The sequence below is a fragment of the Arvicanthis niloticus genome, chromosome 26, assembly GCF_011762505.2.
Source record: "Arvicanthis niloticus isolate mArvNil1 chromosome 26, mArvNil1.pat.X, whole genome shotgun sequence".
Taxonomy (NCBI): Eukaryota; Metazoa; Chordata; class Mammalia; order Rodentia; family Muridae; genus Arvicanthis; species Arvicanthis niloticus.
In genome coordinates this window covers 9,230,692-9,249,884 of record NC_133434.1, presented here as the reverse complement: position 1 = coordinate 9,249,884, position 19,193 = coordinate 9,230,692, and the positions used below count along the sequence as shown (strand labels likewise).

Genomic DNA, 19,193 nt, shown 5'->3' with positions numbered 1-19,193 from the left:
CTTGCTAGCGTTTACTCCAGTCTTACTCTGTGCTGGGCATAGATGTTAAATAATCTGCCCATTATTCACAAAGTACTCAGTGGCACCAGAAATGTGCAGAGAAACAACACACCGTGGATGTATGGGATGGCTGTCAGCCATCACCGTTTGAGGTCAGTTAAGCGCAGTGACCAGTCCGAGTGCGCCATTTTTTCTAACGTGATTGCAGGGATAAGAATAGATGCATACGCCTTCAAATACTGGAGGTCCCCGCGTTACCTTTCCACGAGATGCTTGAGACAAACACCTTAAAAGGAACAACAACCTCTCTGGGCTCACACTTCCATGGACACTTGACTCTGCTCCTGTGGGTCTATGGTAACATGGAGCCAAAAGCATCTGTGAGAGGAGGCCTGTTCACTCCATGGGGGCCAAACAACACACAGAGAAGAAAGATGTGCTGGCCCAAAGGGCATGGCTTTGAAGAAAGCTAAGTCACTTAGCTTTCTTCCACAGTCCCCATGTTCTAAAGGTTCCACCACCACTCAGTACTATCACAAGCTGGAGACCAAACCTTTAACACACAGGCCTCTACCCATTTTTTTTTTTTTAATTCCTGATGTTACTTAGTTACGCCAGGAACTGAGTTATCTTAGACTAACAGGATGACAGGGTTGGGGGTGGACGGATTTTGAGATATTATGGAACAATTAAACATGGGATCCCCTGGAACTGGAGTTTCAAGTGGTTATGAGCAACCATGTGGGTCCTGAGAACCCAACTCCAGGTCCTCTGTAAGAGCAGCAAGTGCCCTTCACCCACGGAGTCATCCCTCCAGCCTAGTGATGCCTAGTTTGGTCACCAAGAAGACTCTTGTAAATGTCTTCAAAAGAATGTGTATGTAAGGCCACCCTGAAGTGCATCCCATTGGCTATTCTTAACCTGTGACCAGTCTTCTCTCTGAAATTAAGTTCCCATATAAGGTAACTAAGCCCAAGCTCTTCCGGAGTTTAGTGAGGTCCTTGCATATCTGAGCTCCGGTTAATCTTGAGCTCTGAGCCTCAGCTTTCCTCTCCTCAGGCTCCCTTATCTGCAGGGCGTTTGCCCTTGGGAAGCAAAGCTGTTCTGTCCCTTTAATTCTGTTCCTGCTGTTCTCTCAGCAGCCTGGGACCTGTTTCCTCAGCCTTAGGTCATGACTTCCTGTGGAAAGCTCTCCCCAACCTCCTGAGACACACTCGAGGTCCCCTGTGGTCCCCACCAGCACAGGCATCACTCCACAGTGTTAATTGTTGGTTTTCTTGGTTTCCCCACCAGTTTGTGAAGGCCACACTGGGCTGCTTAGTAGGTGCTCAGCAAGCACTTGTCAAAACAACCGTGAACTGCTGAATGAAAGAATAAAGTTAAATTCAGTTTTTCCTTCCAGTAAACTATGGATATGGGAATAGAGCCTTTGTTTGTTTGTTTGTTTGTTTGTTTTTTAAAGTCCTGTTTGCTTAAATATAATAACCGAGCTTTCTTCTCGACGACGTCAACAACTACAGTTAAACCTTGGGTCACTTAGTATAATAAGATAAACCCTAAAATCAGTCACTCATTTACCCCAGTGCAAGAAGCATCTTCATATGAAGCTTCTAATTCTGTAGCTACTTTTTAAAATTAAGTTACCAACTGCTGTATTTATGTTGGAGTATTTATGGAGAGCCAGTTACTTATTCTAGAAGCATTTAACTTGTCTGCCCATAGAGCCCTGCAGTGTACTAAGGTAGAAAGTAGGGAAGGCAGGCCTACTGCAGCCCCTGCTGCCTGTGACCTTAGTTAAGTGAGAACACAATCCTAGGAAAAAGCTAGTGAGCACGCGTGCAGAGCACTGGAAGAGATGTGGCCTCTTGCCAATCTTGAGTCAGCCATGAGAAACGGGCCAAATACAAAAATCCCCATTTGAGACAAACTGCCTCAAAGATGAAAGGTGAAAGGCCCATTGTCCAAATACTGAAGTTTGTAAGGCAGATAACCCACAGAAGGCACATGCCCATCATGGCCCTGAAGACACGCCATCTTGTGGTATCTGTGTGAGAGACAGTGATGTCCCATGTCCTGACAGTTTTTGCTGGGGGAAATCCCATCCAGGAAAGGGAAGGGCCTCTTCCATCTGAAAGTTCACCACCCTCTTCAGAGAGCTGAAAAAAAACTCACAATGACAACTTAGAATAGCATATGAGGGTTTCGTTTCTTTTCTTTTTTTTTTTTTTTTTTTTTTTTTCCTTTTTTTTGCTTTACATTGAATCAAAGAAATCCAGGTCCACATTAAGACGGGTAAATTGGCATCATAGGGACCATTACTTTGTTTACCCAGCATAAAATTATGTCCTCTAGAAACGGGAATATCAAGTAGCATAAAAAGCTGGGTGATTTACATTTTCTTTTTGATTAGAGGATTGCGTCCACTGTCCTCAACAAGGAAAAATCTCTCCCATTTAGCTTTTGAAGATCAAAGAGGCCATTAAATATGCCATATTACCAGCTTTTTTCCCCCCAGTTAAGACTATGGACTACTTTACGAATTGAGACTGTCATGGCAGATGGGAGGACTTTGTTTGTGGTCTAGTTTACTTCCTTAGACAGGACACCGTGCTTAACGATAATTCTCTCTAGCCTGTTCTAGAACTTGAGGCCCTCGTTGACCTGTCTACTGAGCCAAACTCTGACAACCAAGACACTCTGAGCCACAGTCCAACTCTAAGCCTCGTTCCTCGTTCACTTCCCTGTAGCATATTTGATAAACACCTATAGGTAAAAAGACTGGAACCCAAAAATTCCTGAAAAAAAAAAGGAACAGCCTATGTATGTAGGTATTCCACTGGGATAAAAACCTGACTGTCTGCCAAAGAGGAGAAAGTCAAGTAATATTATGTACTTCCCTTCCTAGAAATAAATATTCAAATATGCATAGAGTCAGCTAAGGGAACCAGCTAAGGTATAAATTGTTTAACTGTCCTTTCCTTCTTTTCTGTCTCTTAGCTCCTTTTTTTTTTTTTTTTTTTTTTTTTTTTTTTTTTTTTTTTTTTTTTTTGAGACAGGTGTAGTCCAGGTTGACCGTCAACGAATCTTATAGTCAAGGATAACCTGATCTTCTGATCCACCTGCCACCTCTACCTCCCTCGTGCTGAGCCACCACCCCTAATGCTCATGATAAAATACAGGGCTTCCTGCACGCCAGTCTAGCCACTCTCTCAACTGAACTACAAGCCTAGCTGGCCAGTGTGAACTGTACCTTTAAATTCCAGATCACCGTTGGGTACCCTGAAGCGATAGGAATCTTGGAACCATAAAGACACGCTGCTTTCACATCGCCAACATTTCATCTTTCTTGCTTTTAGAATTTAGTTGGCAAACATTCTGACTACAGATTTCAGTGAACTTGGGTAATTAGGTCTTTGCTGTGGTTCTAATTTGAGACTTAGATGCACCCTCACCATCTAGATAGTGAAGGGAAATTAGAGGAAGGACTCTGAGATTGGATTTAAATAAAACGGTGAAGTGAATCGAATGAGTTTGTCCGTGCGTGCGTGCGTGTGCGTGTGCGTGTGCGTGTGCGTGTGTGTGTGTGTGTGTGTGTGTGTGTACTTTATATTGGCTCTGTCCCAGCTGGGGGCTGTCATTTCTAGGCAACCCCCCTGGGAATTTAATTAAGGACTTCTCTTTTTTTTTTTGCTTCGGACAGCCAACATCAGGTAGAAGACAAATATTCAGACCTCCGATATGATCCCAACTGGAAGAAGAAAAAAGAGGAGAGACAGTCGTTGGCTGTGGAAGCATCGCCAGGGTCTGCAGACAGCTCTTCAGAAAACCTGCCTTTGGCTCCTCCTCTCTACCCTTCCAGGGAGCCGTCCATGGGACTCACAGCCGGGAAAGGCAAAGAGAAGACCAGTCCTCAGAGCGAGGCCTCCTTACTTGGAAGCGAATTTCTAAGCCCAAAGTATGAGTGTGGCACCCGTCAAAAAGAGCTCTTTTCAGAACTAAGTGACAGCGACCAGGAGGAGAAATCCAGCGATCTGTCTCGGTACCTAAAGAGTTCCAGCTCACACAACGAAGTGTTCCTGCCGGGGTCACGTGGCCCGCGCAGAAGAAAGTCCAAGCAATATTTTGTGGAAAAAAACAAGCTGACTTTGGGGTTACCTACTCCTAAAACAGACTCTTACCTTCAACTTCACAATAAAAAGAGAGGAGAGACTCGCCTCGAACAGGTGCGTAACGACTGCTTAAACATCACTTCGGAAGCTGTCCTAGGATCCCTGTGTGTCTGAAACGGCAGGATGTCTTTTCCTTCTGGTAGAGCAAATGCTTGCACGCTGTCCCCCAGCTACTGCCACTTTCCTCTGCCACCTCCGTCTCTTTCCTCCTCCTGTCCCTTCCTCTGGTTCTTCTTCCTTTCGTTTTATTTAGTCTGTGGGGGTGCGGTGGGGTGGGGTGGGGTAAGGTGGGGGCATGCGTGCATGTGTATTATAGGTGGTTGTGTGTGAGGTAAGCTAGAAGAAGTCGCTTCTTTTCTTCTACGTTGTGGATCCTTGGGTCGGCAGGCTTGGTGGTAAGTGCCTTTACCTGCGTCATCTTCTTGGTAGCCCAGCTGCTGCTTGTAGAACGAAGGTTCTAACTTCATAAGTTTTTAAGGGCGAAATAAAGCTCACCTGTGGTTCACAGTGCCGTAACTGCTACAGTTCAATCACTGTGTCTAAAATGTCTCCATTCAAAGACCCATAGAAATTGTAAAATGTCTACTTCATGTGCATGAGTGTTTTGCCTGCATGGATGTCTGCTCACCAAGTGTGTGTGTGCCTTGGAATTTATTTACGCCGTGTGTCCCAGTAAATGAAATGCAGGTCTGAGCATTTAATTTCCTGAGATGCTCTTTGTTCTCACCTTACCATTGGCTACAACCTTACTAAGCACCCCAGTACATTGGAGGTAGCATGACACATTCACCCCAAGAACCACAGCTTGCATAGGAAGTGATTCTGCATCCGAATTCTGTGTAGGTGCTGGGTGCTGGGTGCTGAGTGCTTGGTGCTCAGTGCTGGGTGCTAAGTGCTGGGTGCTGAGTGCTGAGCCGGGGGGTGGCATGGAGTAGTGTTGTGAAGCAGAGCACAGCATGGAAGAGCTTTCCTTTTAATTCTTCAAATGACTCTATCTTACCAATTCCCGTTGCTAATCACTCGCTGTCCCTCATTGTCCTGCACAAGCAATATGAAATGATCACAGTATAGACACTCCATTATGTAAAATCAGAAAACTAATAAATGCCCTCTTTTCCTCACCTGATCATTCTGAGAATAAGTTATTACCCAAATGATGGGCCTGTTGTGCACTGGGCACAGCGGTGCTCACTTGTGGTCTCTTCACTTGAGGAGTTGAGACTGGAAGATGGCAAATATGACACTAATCTGGACTGTGTAACAAGACCCTGTCGGAACCAGGGACACACAAACATTTACACCACACATACACATTCACACACACTTACACATTCACACCACACACATACACATTCACACCACACACATACACACCACACACACATACACATACACATTCACACCACACACATACACACCACACACATACACATTCATACCACACACACACATACACATTCACACCACACACATACACACCACACACATACACATTCATACACACTTACACATTCACATACACATACACATTCACACACATACACATTCACACCACACACATACACATTCACACCACACACATACACATTCACACCACACACATACACATTCACACACACATACATACACACAAGTCACACACAAACACATTCATACCACACACACATATATATCATATACATATACACACAATTCACACACACATTCACACACACATACACACAATTCACACACATACACACAATTCACACACACACATTCAAACCATATACATACATATTCACACACACATATATATCATACACAATTCACACACACATTTACATACACAACAACAAGAAAAATGGCATTACAACAAGCAAATATAGCTTTATTCCACGGACACAAATAAGGATGTCCCTATCAGCTCACTTCCTAGTGAATATGCCATATATACTATGTGCTCAAGGAAAGGCAATTCCACACCCCTGCCGGAGAACACCTATGAGGGTGGAGATCCTTTCAAGGATTGGCAACATGTGACATCTTTGCCATGGTAACTAACAATAAAACACAGGAATGGCCGGGCAGTGGTGGCACACGCCTTTAATCCCAGCACTTGGGAGGCAGAGGCAGGTGGATTTCTGAGTTTGAGGCTAGCCTGGTCTACAGAGTGAGTTCCAGGACAAATAGGGCTACACAGAGAAACCCTGTCTTGAAAACCCAAAAACAAAAAACAAACAAACAAACAAAAAAACCCCACAGGAATGGATGCAGAATGTTTAACTGAATTCTCAAGACAGCTAGACGTCATTAGTTCTCAACACCTTTTTACTGTTTTAAATGTAAACATTTTGTTGTTGTTGTTTTATAAAACTTTTGTGAAATGTCAGCCAGGCAGTGGTGGCGCACGCCTTTAATACCAGCACTCAGGTGGCAGAGGCAGGTAAATCTCTGAGTTCGAGGCCAGCCTGGTCTACCGAGTGAGTTCCAGGATAACCAGGGCTACATGGAGAAACCCTGTCTCAAACCAATCAAACAAACAAGCAAGCAAGCAGACAAACAAACAACAATATGAAATTAGAAATTTCACTTGATTGCTTACTTAAAATACTTAAATGAACTCTAGAGTAACAATATCTATTGCTGGCCATCTCTTCCTCCCCAGCCTGGGGTAACACTTTTCATTACCATTTTGTTTCTTGTTTTGGGTCAGTGTCTTGCTTGGTAGCTCAGGCTGCCCCAGGTTAGCCTCCTCACATTCGCAGCAACCATCCTGCTTCGGCCTCTTGGGTACTGAGGTGACATCCAGCTCTTGTTACTACTTTCAAAAGTGTCCCTAGACAACCTCTCATGAAGGAGAGGCAACAGTGAGGCAGAAATAATATTTTCAGGAATTATATTTTCAGTATAAGGGGGAAAAGCTTTACCATGAACTACGTGGCTGACCCCTGAATTGCTAATTTTTGTAGTTAGTTATGTGGGGTGCTTTGGTTGTCGGTGTTCTCATAGACTGGTTTTTCTTGTGTTTTCTCACAGAGGAACCTTTAAATCCATGTTAGATTTCCCGTCTTTGAGCTCTTGACTTGCTGTTTAAAGGAGATGTTGACTTTGTCCACCCATGCCCTGGGTTCAAATGTCTTAATTCTGACTGCTTTTACCATTTGAAGCCATTTCTTCACCATTTCTCCAAGATGGACTTTTTTTTGTTACTCTTCTTATTCCTTTTTTAAAACAAAGAAATATGTTTGACCTAACAATGCCATAATGATACATGTCATTTGTTTCATTGAATACTGTCAGTAATACAAAAATGTGTGTTCTCTCTGAATTGTTGTATATGAACATGTGACAGCTTCCCCCATGGATGTCTGGTTGGGTTTTGGTTGGCTTGCTTGTTGTCTTGTTTTGGGTTTTGAGACCCACCCAAGTTTCATGTCCTGAGCTCTCTTTGTAACTGAAGATGGCCTCGAACTTGTGATCTTGGTTGGTTGATCAAAGCTAAAAGGCTGCTTATTAAGTTCATAATAAGCAAGCATAATAAAGAAAGCTGTGGAAATTAAGACTACTACAGAGCCTGGGGAGAGGCCAGTGGCTCAGTGGGTAACAGCACTTGCTTTGTAAGCTTGAGGACCTGAGTTCAAATCCCTAGGACCTACATTAAAAAAGCCTGGCATGGCTCTGTGTTCCTGTTACCCCCAGCATGTGAAGCAGTAGGAACAGACAGACCCCAGAAGCTCACTGTAGGCCAAGTAGCCTGGACAAGACAGCAAGCTCCAAGTTCAAGACCCTACCTCAAGGCAATAAGGATGGGAATAACACAGAAAAACACTCTAAGTCATGTTCTGACCACTGCATGTGCACACACTGGTACACACAACCACACACGACACAACACACAAGTGAGCAATGAATGGTGGAGCCCTACTGGATGTTATAATACATTATAGGGCTTCAACTCATAGGGTTATATTTAATACATATATATTTAATATTTATTACATATATATACATATATATTATTAATATTTAATCATATGTAGACTGAAAACTTGAACACAGTAGAATGGGAAGTCTATAAAGAGAACCTAACTGTATACGTAGCACAATAAGAAACGCTGTCCCTTCTCAAAACGGCAGCCTGGGTAACCCCAAGGAAAGCAGCAATCTGGATTCCTATGTCCATCATATAAAATAAATTACAAATGGGTCTGAGGTTTAATTATTAAACTTCAACCAACTGAACACTAGAAAAAAATAGAAAGATTCTCTTCAGAGCCTAAATTATTAAAAAAAAAAAAATCAAGAATCACTAAGGGATTAATAATTTAGCCTTGTGTATACCAAAAAAAAAAAAAAAAAAAAAAAAACTACCAGAGAAAAGTATAAACAATGTAAAATATAAGAAACAAAGTAGGAAAAAAAAATCTCTAATTTATGCCAGAAGTAAAACTCTATCTCTAATCCATAAAGATGCCCTTCTCCGTGTCAGTGAGGAGACTGAAGTCACCATAGAAGGATACATAAAAGCTCAATGGAGAGTCACACAGAAGTTAAAACGTCACTACTGAACATGCTGGGCATCTGTCACTAGAAGAGAAGAACAAGTTAATACTACATCGAGATTCATGTCCACCTATAATTAATAAGCAGAGGGTCTGTTGATAAAGATGCACTGTAATGCCAAGAAGAGAAGAGATCAGCAGGACCAGGATAAAGGACGACATATGTCTACGTAAAACACAATTACAGTCCCAGGAAAACCAGAACATGATGTCTAAAAACAGCCCTATTGCTTGCCTCTGCCCTGTGCTAGCTCTGTGACCTTGTGCAGGCTATTAAACCTCTTTGTGCCACAGCGTACTCATCTATAAAGGAGATAATAACAGTCTTTTCCTCATAGGGTGGTTAAGAATATGAAATGAGTAGGCTGGTATACAGAGAGGGCTTACCTTAGTGCCCGAGTCACAGTGAGAGCAGCATATGATTTTGTAATTAGTATTGTTATTTGGCCCAACATACTCCACTCCTAGGTATTTGTCCTAGATAAATGTGTGCAGTCTTGGGGGGAAAAAAAAAACCACCTATACAAGATGATTCATTTCAGCTCTGTTTGTGATATAAAAAGATCAGAAGCCACCTAAATAGCCATCCTTCTGGAGGCAGTAGTTTCAGAAGTTACTTACGGTAGATCTGCACAATAGAGCAGGCTGTGGGTGTTTAAGAAATGGAGGCTCACTCTGAAGTGCTTCGGTCAATTTAACAGCCTTTATCAGTAAGAGAAATTCAAGGGGCAAAACAGGCAGATATAGAAAAAGGAAAAAAAAAAACCAGAAGGAATAAAAATGCATGTCAAGTTGATGTGTCATCCACGCCTGTAACCTCTGCACGTGAGGAGGCTCATGCAGAACGATGATAAATTTTAGGTCTGGACTATGTGCTGTGGACACTGTGGACCACTGCTTAGGTGATGCATAGGAAGGAATTGGGGGAGGGGGATAGCAGGGCTTTTCCACCTTCTGCCTCTTTATGCCCGTGGGCTTTTCTTATTCTTTCTCTCGCCGTTTCTTTGTTTTGGGGCAGGGTCTCACACATAACCTATCCTGGACCTCACAGAGATCTGCTTGCTTCTGCCTCTGGTGTGCCGGAATTAAAGTCATGCACCGCCACACCTGGCTGTGTTTATTGTTTTTGAACCATACCTATATACTATAATTACCATTTTTTAAAAAAAAGACTACATTGAAAAACAGCAACAAATGAGGGTCAGGGGAGGCTGAGGGCTGTGGGTCTGTTGGTAAAGTGCCAGCCTGGCATACACAAAGCCCTGGGTTTGATCCCTGGCACCATATTGACCAGGCATGGTAGCACAGGGTTGTTACTCTAGTACATGGAGACAGGAGTGCCAGAAATTCAAGGTCCTTGTTAGCCCTTCAGTTTTTCCATGGTCTTTCCTGCTGTTCTTTCCATAGAACTGTTGGTATACATTCCTACTGTCTTAGTTAGGGTTTTACTGCTATGAACAGACACCATGACCAAGGCAAATCCCATAAGGACAACATTTAATTGGGGCTGGCTCACAGGTTCAAAGGTTCAGCCCATTATCATCAAGGCTAGAACATGGCAGCATCCAGGTAGGCATAGTGCAGGAGGAGCTGAGAGTTCTATATGTTCATCTAAAGGCTGCTAGCAGAACACTGACTTATAGACAGCTAGGAGTAGGGTCTTAAAGGCCACACCCACGGTGCCACACCTACTCCAACAAGGCCACACCTACTCCAACAGAGTCACACCTTCTAATAATGCCACTCCTTGGGCTGAACATATACAAACCATCACACTCACATACTTTCTTCCTCTCTTCTTTCTTTTTTGAAACAGGGTTTATTATTATTATTATTATTATTATTATTATTATTATTATTATTATTTAGCCTTGGCTATCCTGGAACTTAATCTATAGAGCAGGCTGGCCTTGAACTCAGAGATCCGCCTGCCTCTGCCTGCTTGGATTAAAGGCGTGCACACACTTTTCAGTGTGGGTTCAGGCATGTGGTGTGTGACGCTAGGAACTGACGTGAGAAGCACACACTAGAGGGAACCTGAGTATCACCATCGGGCCTCTGCCCTAAGTTAGTCACTTATTCAGGAGCCCAGAGTATTTGAAACTCATTGGCATCTGAGTCGAATTTATGACCTACCATTAACAGGAATTGTGTACAAAAACTGTCCTTCTATCTTGATTTCGATAGACTTTGAAGATGAAGGTGAGGTTTAGAGTTCAGAAGAGCTCTGAGTGCCTTATCCGTGTGACTTGTCCCTTTCCTACTAATATCGTGAAAAGAAATTACAAGCAATCTACAATTGTAAATGCAGAAGGGTTATCAACTGTCTGCAGTCCTCAGGACAATGGGAAACCATAAACTGAAGCCACTGTCCAGATCTGTGGACCAATAGGCCAATCAGGCCTCGAGTATTTACTGAGCCTCAACTATACCCTGGGTTCTCTTTTCTTTACTAAGGATGAAGCAGAAAATAAGGCATATAGAGCCCCCATCTATCCAGGAGCCTGCTTTCCATCCATGTGACCCAGACCAGAAACAGGTAGCATCTCACAGAAAACCGAACAAGCTGTATGTATTAAAGTAATCTCATGTAGAGGCATCATTGAGCTGCGCCCCAAAGGGACGAATCCAAAAGACAAACACAGCAGAGGTCCTCGAAGAAGAGTGTTGGCTTGCCCCACCTTGTAGCAGTACCTTTGTATGAGGACCAAGACAATTTGGGGTGGGGGTGGGGTTGTCGAATAACACCATAAAACTGAAAAACAACACTATTGGGGAAGTCAAATGGTGGGCGACATCCTGGATCTCAGCATACGTCATTGCCAGGTGTTTGAGCAAGTGACTCCTTGAAACCTTATCTTGCTTATAAGGTCAACAACTTCTACATTAGAAGTCTATTTGACCACTTTATATAAAGCTCCTGACATCTGGTGGATCCGCAGTAAAGGGACGATATTAGGGTGGGGGTTGGGGGATGGCTCAACCAGCAAGTACAAGGACCTAAGTTCGATCTCCGGAACCCCTGTTGGAAGTAGGGAAGACTGGTGATGGTAGTGTGTGCTGAGAAGAAGATAAGGGATTCCTGAAGCTCACTGGCCAGCCAGCTTAGCCTCATTGGTGACCTTCCAGGACCCTGTGCAAAGAAAAGAACGTGCCTTTAATTACAGCACTTGGAAGGCAGAGGCAGGTGGATCTCTGTGAGTTCGAAGCCAGCCTGGTCTATAGACAGAGTTCCAGGACAGCCAGGGCTATACAGAGAAACCCTGTCTCAAAACAAAAAAACAGATTAAAGGGGAGCAGGGGCTGAGGAAGGACATATCCAAGTATCCTCTGGCATCTACATTCACACCTACATGGACACATGCACGCATGTGTGTACACACAATCCCTTCGCTATAGGAAAAGAAAGAAAAGTACTTAAAGAATAGGCTCTCCTAAAGGGTCTTTTCTTATCTCAAGCTACAGTTCCCAGAAATAAAGACTCTCAGGTGGCAGAAGGGCACAATAGGACATACCTTGTGTACCTGAGTATGATATGATGACATATCATACACATATTGTATAATGTGACATCTATGGTGTTGCTACTTAAAGACCATCTATAGGGGGCATCCAGTTTAGCCAACATTTTTTTTTTTCTGATGGTGGTTATGATGGTTTGCATATGCTTGGCCCAGGGACTGTCACTATTTGGAGATGTGGCCTTGTTGGAGTAGATATGTCACTGTGGGTGTGGGCTTTAAGACCCTACTCCTAGCTGCCTGGAAGCCAGTGTTCTGCTAGCAGCCTTTAGATGAAGATATAGAACTCTCAGCTCCTCCTGCACCATGCCTGCCTGGATGCTGCCACGTTCCCGCCTTGATGATACTGGACTTAACCTCTGAACCTGTAAGCCAGCCCCAATGAAATGTTATCCTTATAAGAGTTGCCTTGGTCATGGTGTCTGTTCACAGCAGTAAAACCCTAACTAAGACAGTGGTGGTATGTCAAATTACCTGAGAGAAAAGCAACTTGAAGGAAGAGAGGTTCCTATGGAACCAGTTTCTGCCTGTCATGTTGGAGAGAGTGGAGCAGAGCAGAGAAGCTCATTTTACATTGGCCAGGAAGTGGGGGCAGGGGTATGTCCCTTCCCCCCACCCCATTTCATCCAGACAACCAGCCTATGGGATCAGGATATCACACTCCAAATGAGTGTGTCTGCCACACTTCCTTGATCCTCTTGGAAAATGTTGTCTCTTAATTATCCCAGTCAATCAAACTCCACCCATGCATTATGGAACCCTACCATTTTTTATTGTGTTTATTGTTTGTTGATTGATTGATTGGTTACATGCTCGATACTCCATCATGTGGAAGTCAGAGGACAACTTGTGGAACATGATCCTTTCCTTCCACTATGTGGGTCCCAGGAAACAAACTCAGGTTGTCAGGTTTGACCACGAGCCTTACTACCAAGCCATCTCACTGGCCTTTGAGACTTGCAGTCTTATATCCACTTAGTTGGCACATTTCTTTAATAATTGAGCTTTGAATTTAAGATAAGGAACTTATGAATAACTTTGGGTCATATACACAGTATTTAAGACTTTGATTTTAAATTATAATTTGGCATCATAAGCCTTTCAACATTTCCCCTCCTCAAATCTGACCTCTCTAGAGGTCTGCTTGACTACAATTCTGAATATTTCTCTATTATCTTCTTGCTTATTTGGGGTCTCACTGTATTACCTTGAATGGCCTTGAATTTACAGAGATCCACCTGCTTCTGTATAAACCCAGCATGGTGGTACATACTTTTTTTACCCCAGCCGTTGGGAGGCAGAAGCAGTTCAAGGCCATCCTCAGATACCCTGAGCTATCATGTTCAACCTGGGCTACATGAGATGATGTCTCAAAAAAAAAAAAACAAAAACAAAAAAAACACCGTAAAACCCCACAAATGTTGACTTTCTACAGCAGATTCAGGATTATTGGTATATTCAAATGGCATTCCAGAAGTGGAAGCTCTTAATGTCACACAGGCCCTATATGATGTATTCGTTATTGAATGCTAAGATGAACTTACAGTTTCCTACTGAGAAAACCACTCTCCAAGTACTAACTTGCTCTTCTTTCCATGGCTGCTAGCTAAGGGAAGCTTTAAGTAGTCCGTAAGATCTAGCTTTCCCTAATTTAAGTTATGGTCATCTTTTTAACTATACTTGGTTGGAAGCACGGACTCCGCTCTTATAGACTGGTTTGGCGTAGCACTGCTGTTGAGATCTGGCTCCCACAGTACTTGTGGAAGTTACTCTTCCGCCCAGCAGGGACTCCAGGGTTGTTCATTGATTGATAGATTTTCTTATTTTGTCCTATACCAACACAAGAGCACTTACTTATGACTGTGTAATTCCAATTGAACTTTATAGTTTTTTCAATATGAGACATTTCTGAGGCATCCTTCCGGCGGGGCCCCACTTGGCACTCTAGAGCGACACTTCATTAAATCCACAGGACTGAAGATGGATCCAGGCAGGAAAAAAACTTCCCATGTAGCTTAGGCATGCCTGTTTGGAGACTGGAAATTTCACACAATTAATCATTTTTAAGAATTAGTCAGGGTGGGCGGTGGTGGCGCACGCCTTTAATCCCAGCACTTGGGAGGCAGAAGCAGGGAGATTTCTGAGTTCGAGGCCAGCCTGGTCTATAGAGTGAGTTCCAGGACAGCCAGGGCTACACAGAGAAACCCTGTCTCGAAAAACCAAAAAAAAAAAAAAAAAAAAAAAAAAAAAAAAAAAAAAAAAAAAAAAAAATTAGTCACTTCCAAGCTTTCAAAAATGTACCCGTCACTTTGGGTGATTCTGTGATGTCTTACATCACAGGGCATATTGCATGAATTTGAATCAAAGTCAGAAGCAATGCACATGGCATTTATGTCATCTGGTATTAAATGACCCAGGCTGCTGTGAGTCTGTGAATATGTCATGCTACTATGTGTGTGTCTCCTCCTGAGATCTTACGGAAGAGGGAAGGAGGCTTGTAAACAACCCGAACTTACTAAAAACTGATCTACAGCCTGAGAATCACTAATCCAAGATGCCAAATCCGAAACCCTCCCAAATCCAAAACGTTTGAGCCACCAGAAAATTCTTTACCTGATCTCTTACGGTGAGAAGAGGAGAAAAGAGAAAAGAGGGGATGGAGGGAGGAGACAGAGACTATGTATGCCGAAGGGGTGGACAATAGACACAATACATTAGCAATAAGGGGGAAAGGAAGCAGAGAAGGTATCGAAAGCTTTGCCAAGGTGTGGGAAATCCCAATTTAAACTAGGTCGAGTGGCAGTCTCTCTCTGAGGATATGGAGGCCACGAGAAACCATGCCATGCATATTTGGGGAAGATGATACATGGGGAGGGGATGACCATGAGAGATTGAGGAGCTGAAGGACCAGTGGACCCGGGGCACGATGAGCAAGAGTGGGAGGGAAGACGGAACCCTACTCCACCCCATTTTATTGGCAGTGCACTGCCTGGATTTGATGTAAACCACACACCTGCCTGGACAATTAAGTAATTTTAACTGTCCCCCGATATCTACGGGGGACTTTTGTCAGACACTAAAATCTGATGCGTTCAAGGCCTTCTATTGAATGCTGTGGTATTTGTGTGAACTTTATGCTCGTCCTCGTGTGAACTGTCAGGCAGCTCTCCCTTATGTTTCACACCTTACAAGAGCTATTACTCCATATTATCCTGGGCGTGACAGGGTTGGGGCTTGAGTCTGAACACACGCAGTGTTGGGGTATTGTATGCTTTTTTTAAACAGAACAAACAAACAAATACAAACCATGGTCATTTGGATACTTGTTTGGTTTTGTTTGTTGTTTTAGTTGTTTCTTTGAGATACTGGGGATTAAACCCATGCTAGGGAAGTCCTAAGCCAAGCCCCAGGCCCTGACTGAACCCATGGATATGGAGTCTGTGTACACAGCTGACTATATCCATTCTAATGAAGCTGGGATAGCTCAGAGGTACAACATGGGTCGAATTTGCCCCATGGTTCTATTTGTTGGCCATCTCTATGCCAGGCATCCTCAGAACCACTAGGAAGTACAAATGCACGGTGCCCTGATCTGTATAACAGGGCAGCCCTGCCATAGCCCCTCTGTTCTGCCCTCATGGAACTTCAGTAAGGAAGGGTGTGGTGATTCGTTTTATATCAACTTGACACAAGCTAGAGTCATTTGAAAGGAAGGGGAATCTCCTCCATAAGATCCAGCTGTAAGGCATTCTCTCAATTAGTAATTGATGGAGGAGGCCCAGCCCATAGTGGGTGGTGCCATTCCCTAGGCTTGTGGTCCTGGATTCTGTAAGAAAGCAGGCTGAGCCAGGGGAAGCAGCACCAGTAAGCAGCACCCCTCTATGGCCTCTGCATTAGCTCCTGCCTCCAGGTCTGTGCCTGTTTGAGTTCCTGTCCTAACTTCCTTCGGTGATGAACAGCTGTGGAAATGTAATCAGAATAAACCCTTTCCTCCCCAAATTGCCTTTGGTCATGGCATTTCCTTGAAGCAATGATAACCTTGACTAAAGCAAAGGGGGAAAAAAACACAAGCCACACAGTGGTTTTTGTTAAGAGAGAGAAAATACAGAGTGTGTCTATGGTTGGTTCATTTGGGAATCAGGGAAGACTTCCTGAAGGAAGTTAACATTTGGACCCAGGCTGATAATATATGGTACATGTCTGTAATCCCAGCTACTTCAGAAGCTAAGGCAAGAGGATGGTGAGTTAGAAGCCAGCCTGGGTAACTTCATGAGATGCTGTCTCAGAAAAAAAAATTTTTTTTTATTTTTAAGGATAAGGATCTAGGTTTCCTAACATACGAAAATCCCTAGGTATAATCCTTGATATAATTAAACACATGCAGGGGTTGGAGAAATGGTTCAGAGGTTGAGAGCACTGATTGCTTTTCCAGAGGTCCTGAGTTCAATTCCCAGCAACCACATGGTGCCTCACAATCTATAGAAAGGTCTAGCGCCCTCTTCTGTCATGCAGGCGTATATGCAGGCAGAACACTGTGTACATAATAAATCAATACATCTTTTTAAAAAAAATAAATAAATAAAGATAACAAAGTGAAGAGTAGTTCCCAAGCAGAGAATGGTCTTCACACCCACCCAGAAATAATGGTCCACGTAACCATCAGTGGGACTTTGAAGTGCTCAGGAAGGAGTGAGGATTCCAGCCGGAAGATGTGGTTGGGAGCTCAAGGTAGAGGCCTTGGCACACTTGAAAAGATTAAGAGCAAGAGAAAGTAAGGAAGTATTTTAAGGTAGGAGACTATAATCATTTGGGGGGGGGTCTTAACAGCTTCAGAATCGTCTTCTGAAAAGGAACATAGAAGAAGAAGGAGAAGGAGGAGGAGGAGGAAGAGGAGGAGGAGGAGGAGAAGGAGAAGAAGAAGAAGAAGAAGAAGAAGAAGAAGAAGAAGAAGAAGAAGAAGAAGAAGAAGAAGAAGAAGAAGAAGAAGAAGAAGAAGGAAGAAGAGGAAGAGGAAGAGGAAAAAGAGGAAGAAGAAGAGGAAGAAGAAGAAGAAGAAGAAGAAGAAGAGGAAGAGGAAGAGGAAGAGGAAGAGGAAGAGGAAGAGGAGGAAGAGGAAGAAGAAGAAGAAAAAGAAGAACAAGAAGAAGAAGGAAAGAAAAGACAGATATAGATATAGATATAGATATAGATATAGATATAGATATAGATATAGATATAGATATAGATAGATATATACATAGAGTGGTGGTGGCACATGCCTTTGATCCCAGCACTTGGTTGGCTGACAGAGACAGTGGATTTTTGAGTTTGAGCCAGCTTGCTCTACATAGTGAGTTCCAGGATTACCAGCCTGGTCTACAGAGTGAGTTCCAGGACAGCCAGAGCTACACAGAGAAACCCTGTCTCAAAAAAACAGCACACATGCACATACGCCCACTCTTTCTCTCTCTCTCTCTCTCTCTCTCTCTCTCTCTCTCTCTCTCTCTCTCTCTCACACACACACACACACACACATATGTATGTACATATCCATCCACAGGATTCAACATCAAATTCATTTTGAGCACACATGTTCTCAGGTGTTCTATCAGAATGGAGACAGGCTGGCAACAGGTCCAAATATTTCACGTGTATTTTCTCTAAGCAGCTGAAAAACACAAAACCCTTTGGTAATTTAAGCAGCCATGCCAAGTGTCAGTAAAGTCACCTCATAGTAGTAGAATCTGAATCAGTCTTTTTTTTTTTTTTTTTTTTGCTGGCCATCGAAATGTGAGAAGGTATAAAATAAAATAACCCAGTATCAAGAATATGACAGGAATAAGTACTTCCAAGCACTCAGTAGCCAAATGAATAATGAAACTCTCACTAGATCCAGTGATTATGCCCAAAGTGGGAGTTTAAGTAGCTGATATATCAGAACATTAAAATACATACATACATACATACATACATACATACATACATAACATACATACAAACAAAAAAAAAAACCTGACTCTGGGTTGACAAGAGGGTTCAACAGGTAAAGAGGCCTGCAGCCAAGGCTGACAACCTGAGTTTGATACCCAGAGCCTATTGTGGTGAGCGGAAGAAACGAAGTCCTCAAGTTGTTCTCTGCCCTTGGTATGTGCACTGTGGCATACACATCACACACACATGCATGCACACACACACATGCATGCACACACACACATGCATGCACACACACACATGCATGCACACACACACATGCATGCACACACACACATGCATGCACACACACATTTACATACAAAAACATATGATTTTAATCTGACACCTCGGCTTATTTAATCGGGGCGTGTGGTCAGTTCTCCAGAACATTAGTCCTAGGAACAGGCAAAGCCTTGTCAGCTAATGTGACGCTCCCCCGTGGCTGATAACACGCAGACAGTAGGAAAGGCAGGATATAAGAGAAGACAAGGGTACAGCCTGGAGCGACAACTTTCTAATATTAGTGTGCTTATGCATAGGTCGGCGTGTGTCATGCCGATCTGCCGATCTGCTGTGTCACTCGGCTCTCTGGGTGAAGCTTGGCTCTCTGCGGTGCCATCTGATTCTCTACGAACCCGATGTGTTTCTTTGAGAGAGAAACGGCAGCCCAGTCTAGCTCAGCTGTCCTCAATCTGAGTTGCTTTCCTCCCTACAAACCCTCACTTCAAAGCAAGGAACATAATGTACAATTTTTTAATGGCTCTAGACCCAAGCACTCAGACTCTCTGCTCTTCGCCTTACCTCAGTGTAAACACCTAATCAAGATTGCCTGCGCTTCGACAATGGCAGCCAAATGCAATTTGAGAACCACAAGCCTTTGAAGTCCTCTCTGCAAAGGCCGGTTTCCTAGTCTGGGATAATGACACGCCATGATTGCTGTCTTTGTTGTATCTTTTCAGTACAGAAGCAATTATAGGCCCCAATTTAACAGAATAGACATTACACAG

At 43.3% G+C, this 19,193-nt stretch overlaps 1 protein-coding gene across 4 annotated transcripts in view; it reads left to right on the top strand.

The window, feature by feature from the left end:
* Nucleotides 1-19,193, top strand: part of Jhy (junctional cadherin complex regulator) — a 60,741-nt gene that overhangs the window by 15,114 nt on the left and 26,434 nt on the right. For all 4 annotated transcript variants that reach the window (XR_013107496.1, XM_076924782.1, XM_076924783.1 and 1 more), the window contains exon 3: nucleotides 3,701-4,223. Coding sequence is in view for 3 of the 4 variants with exons in the window: in XM_076924782.1 (XP_076780897.1) it covers nucleotides 3,701-4,223 (523 nt within the window). In the remaining variant the exon portion in view is untranslated. The remainder of the gene's footprint in view (nucleotides 1-3,700; nucleotides 4,224-19,193) is intronic.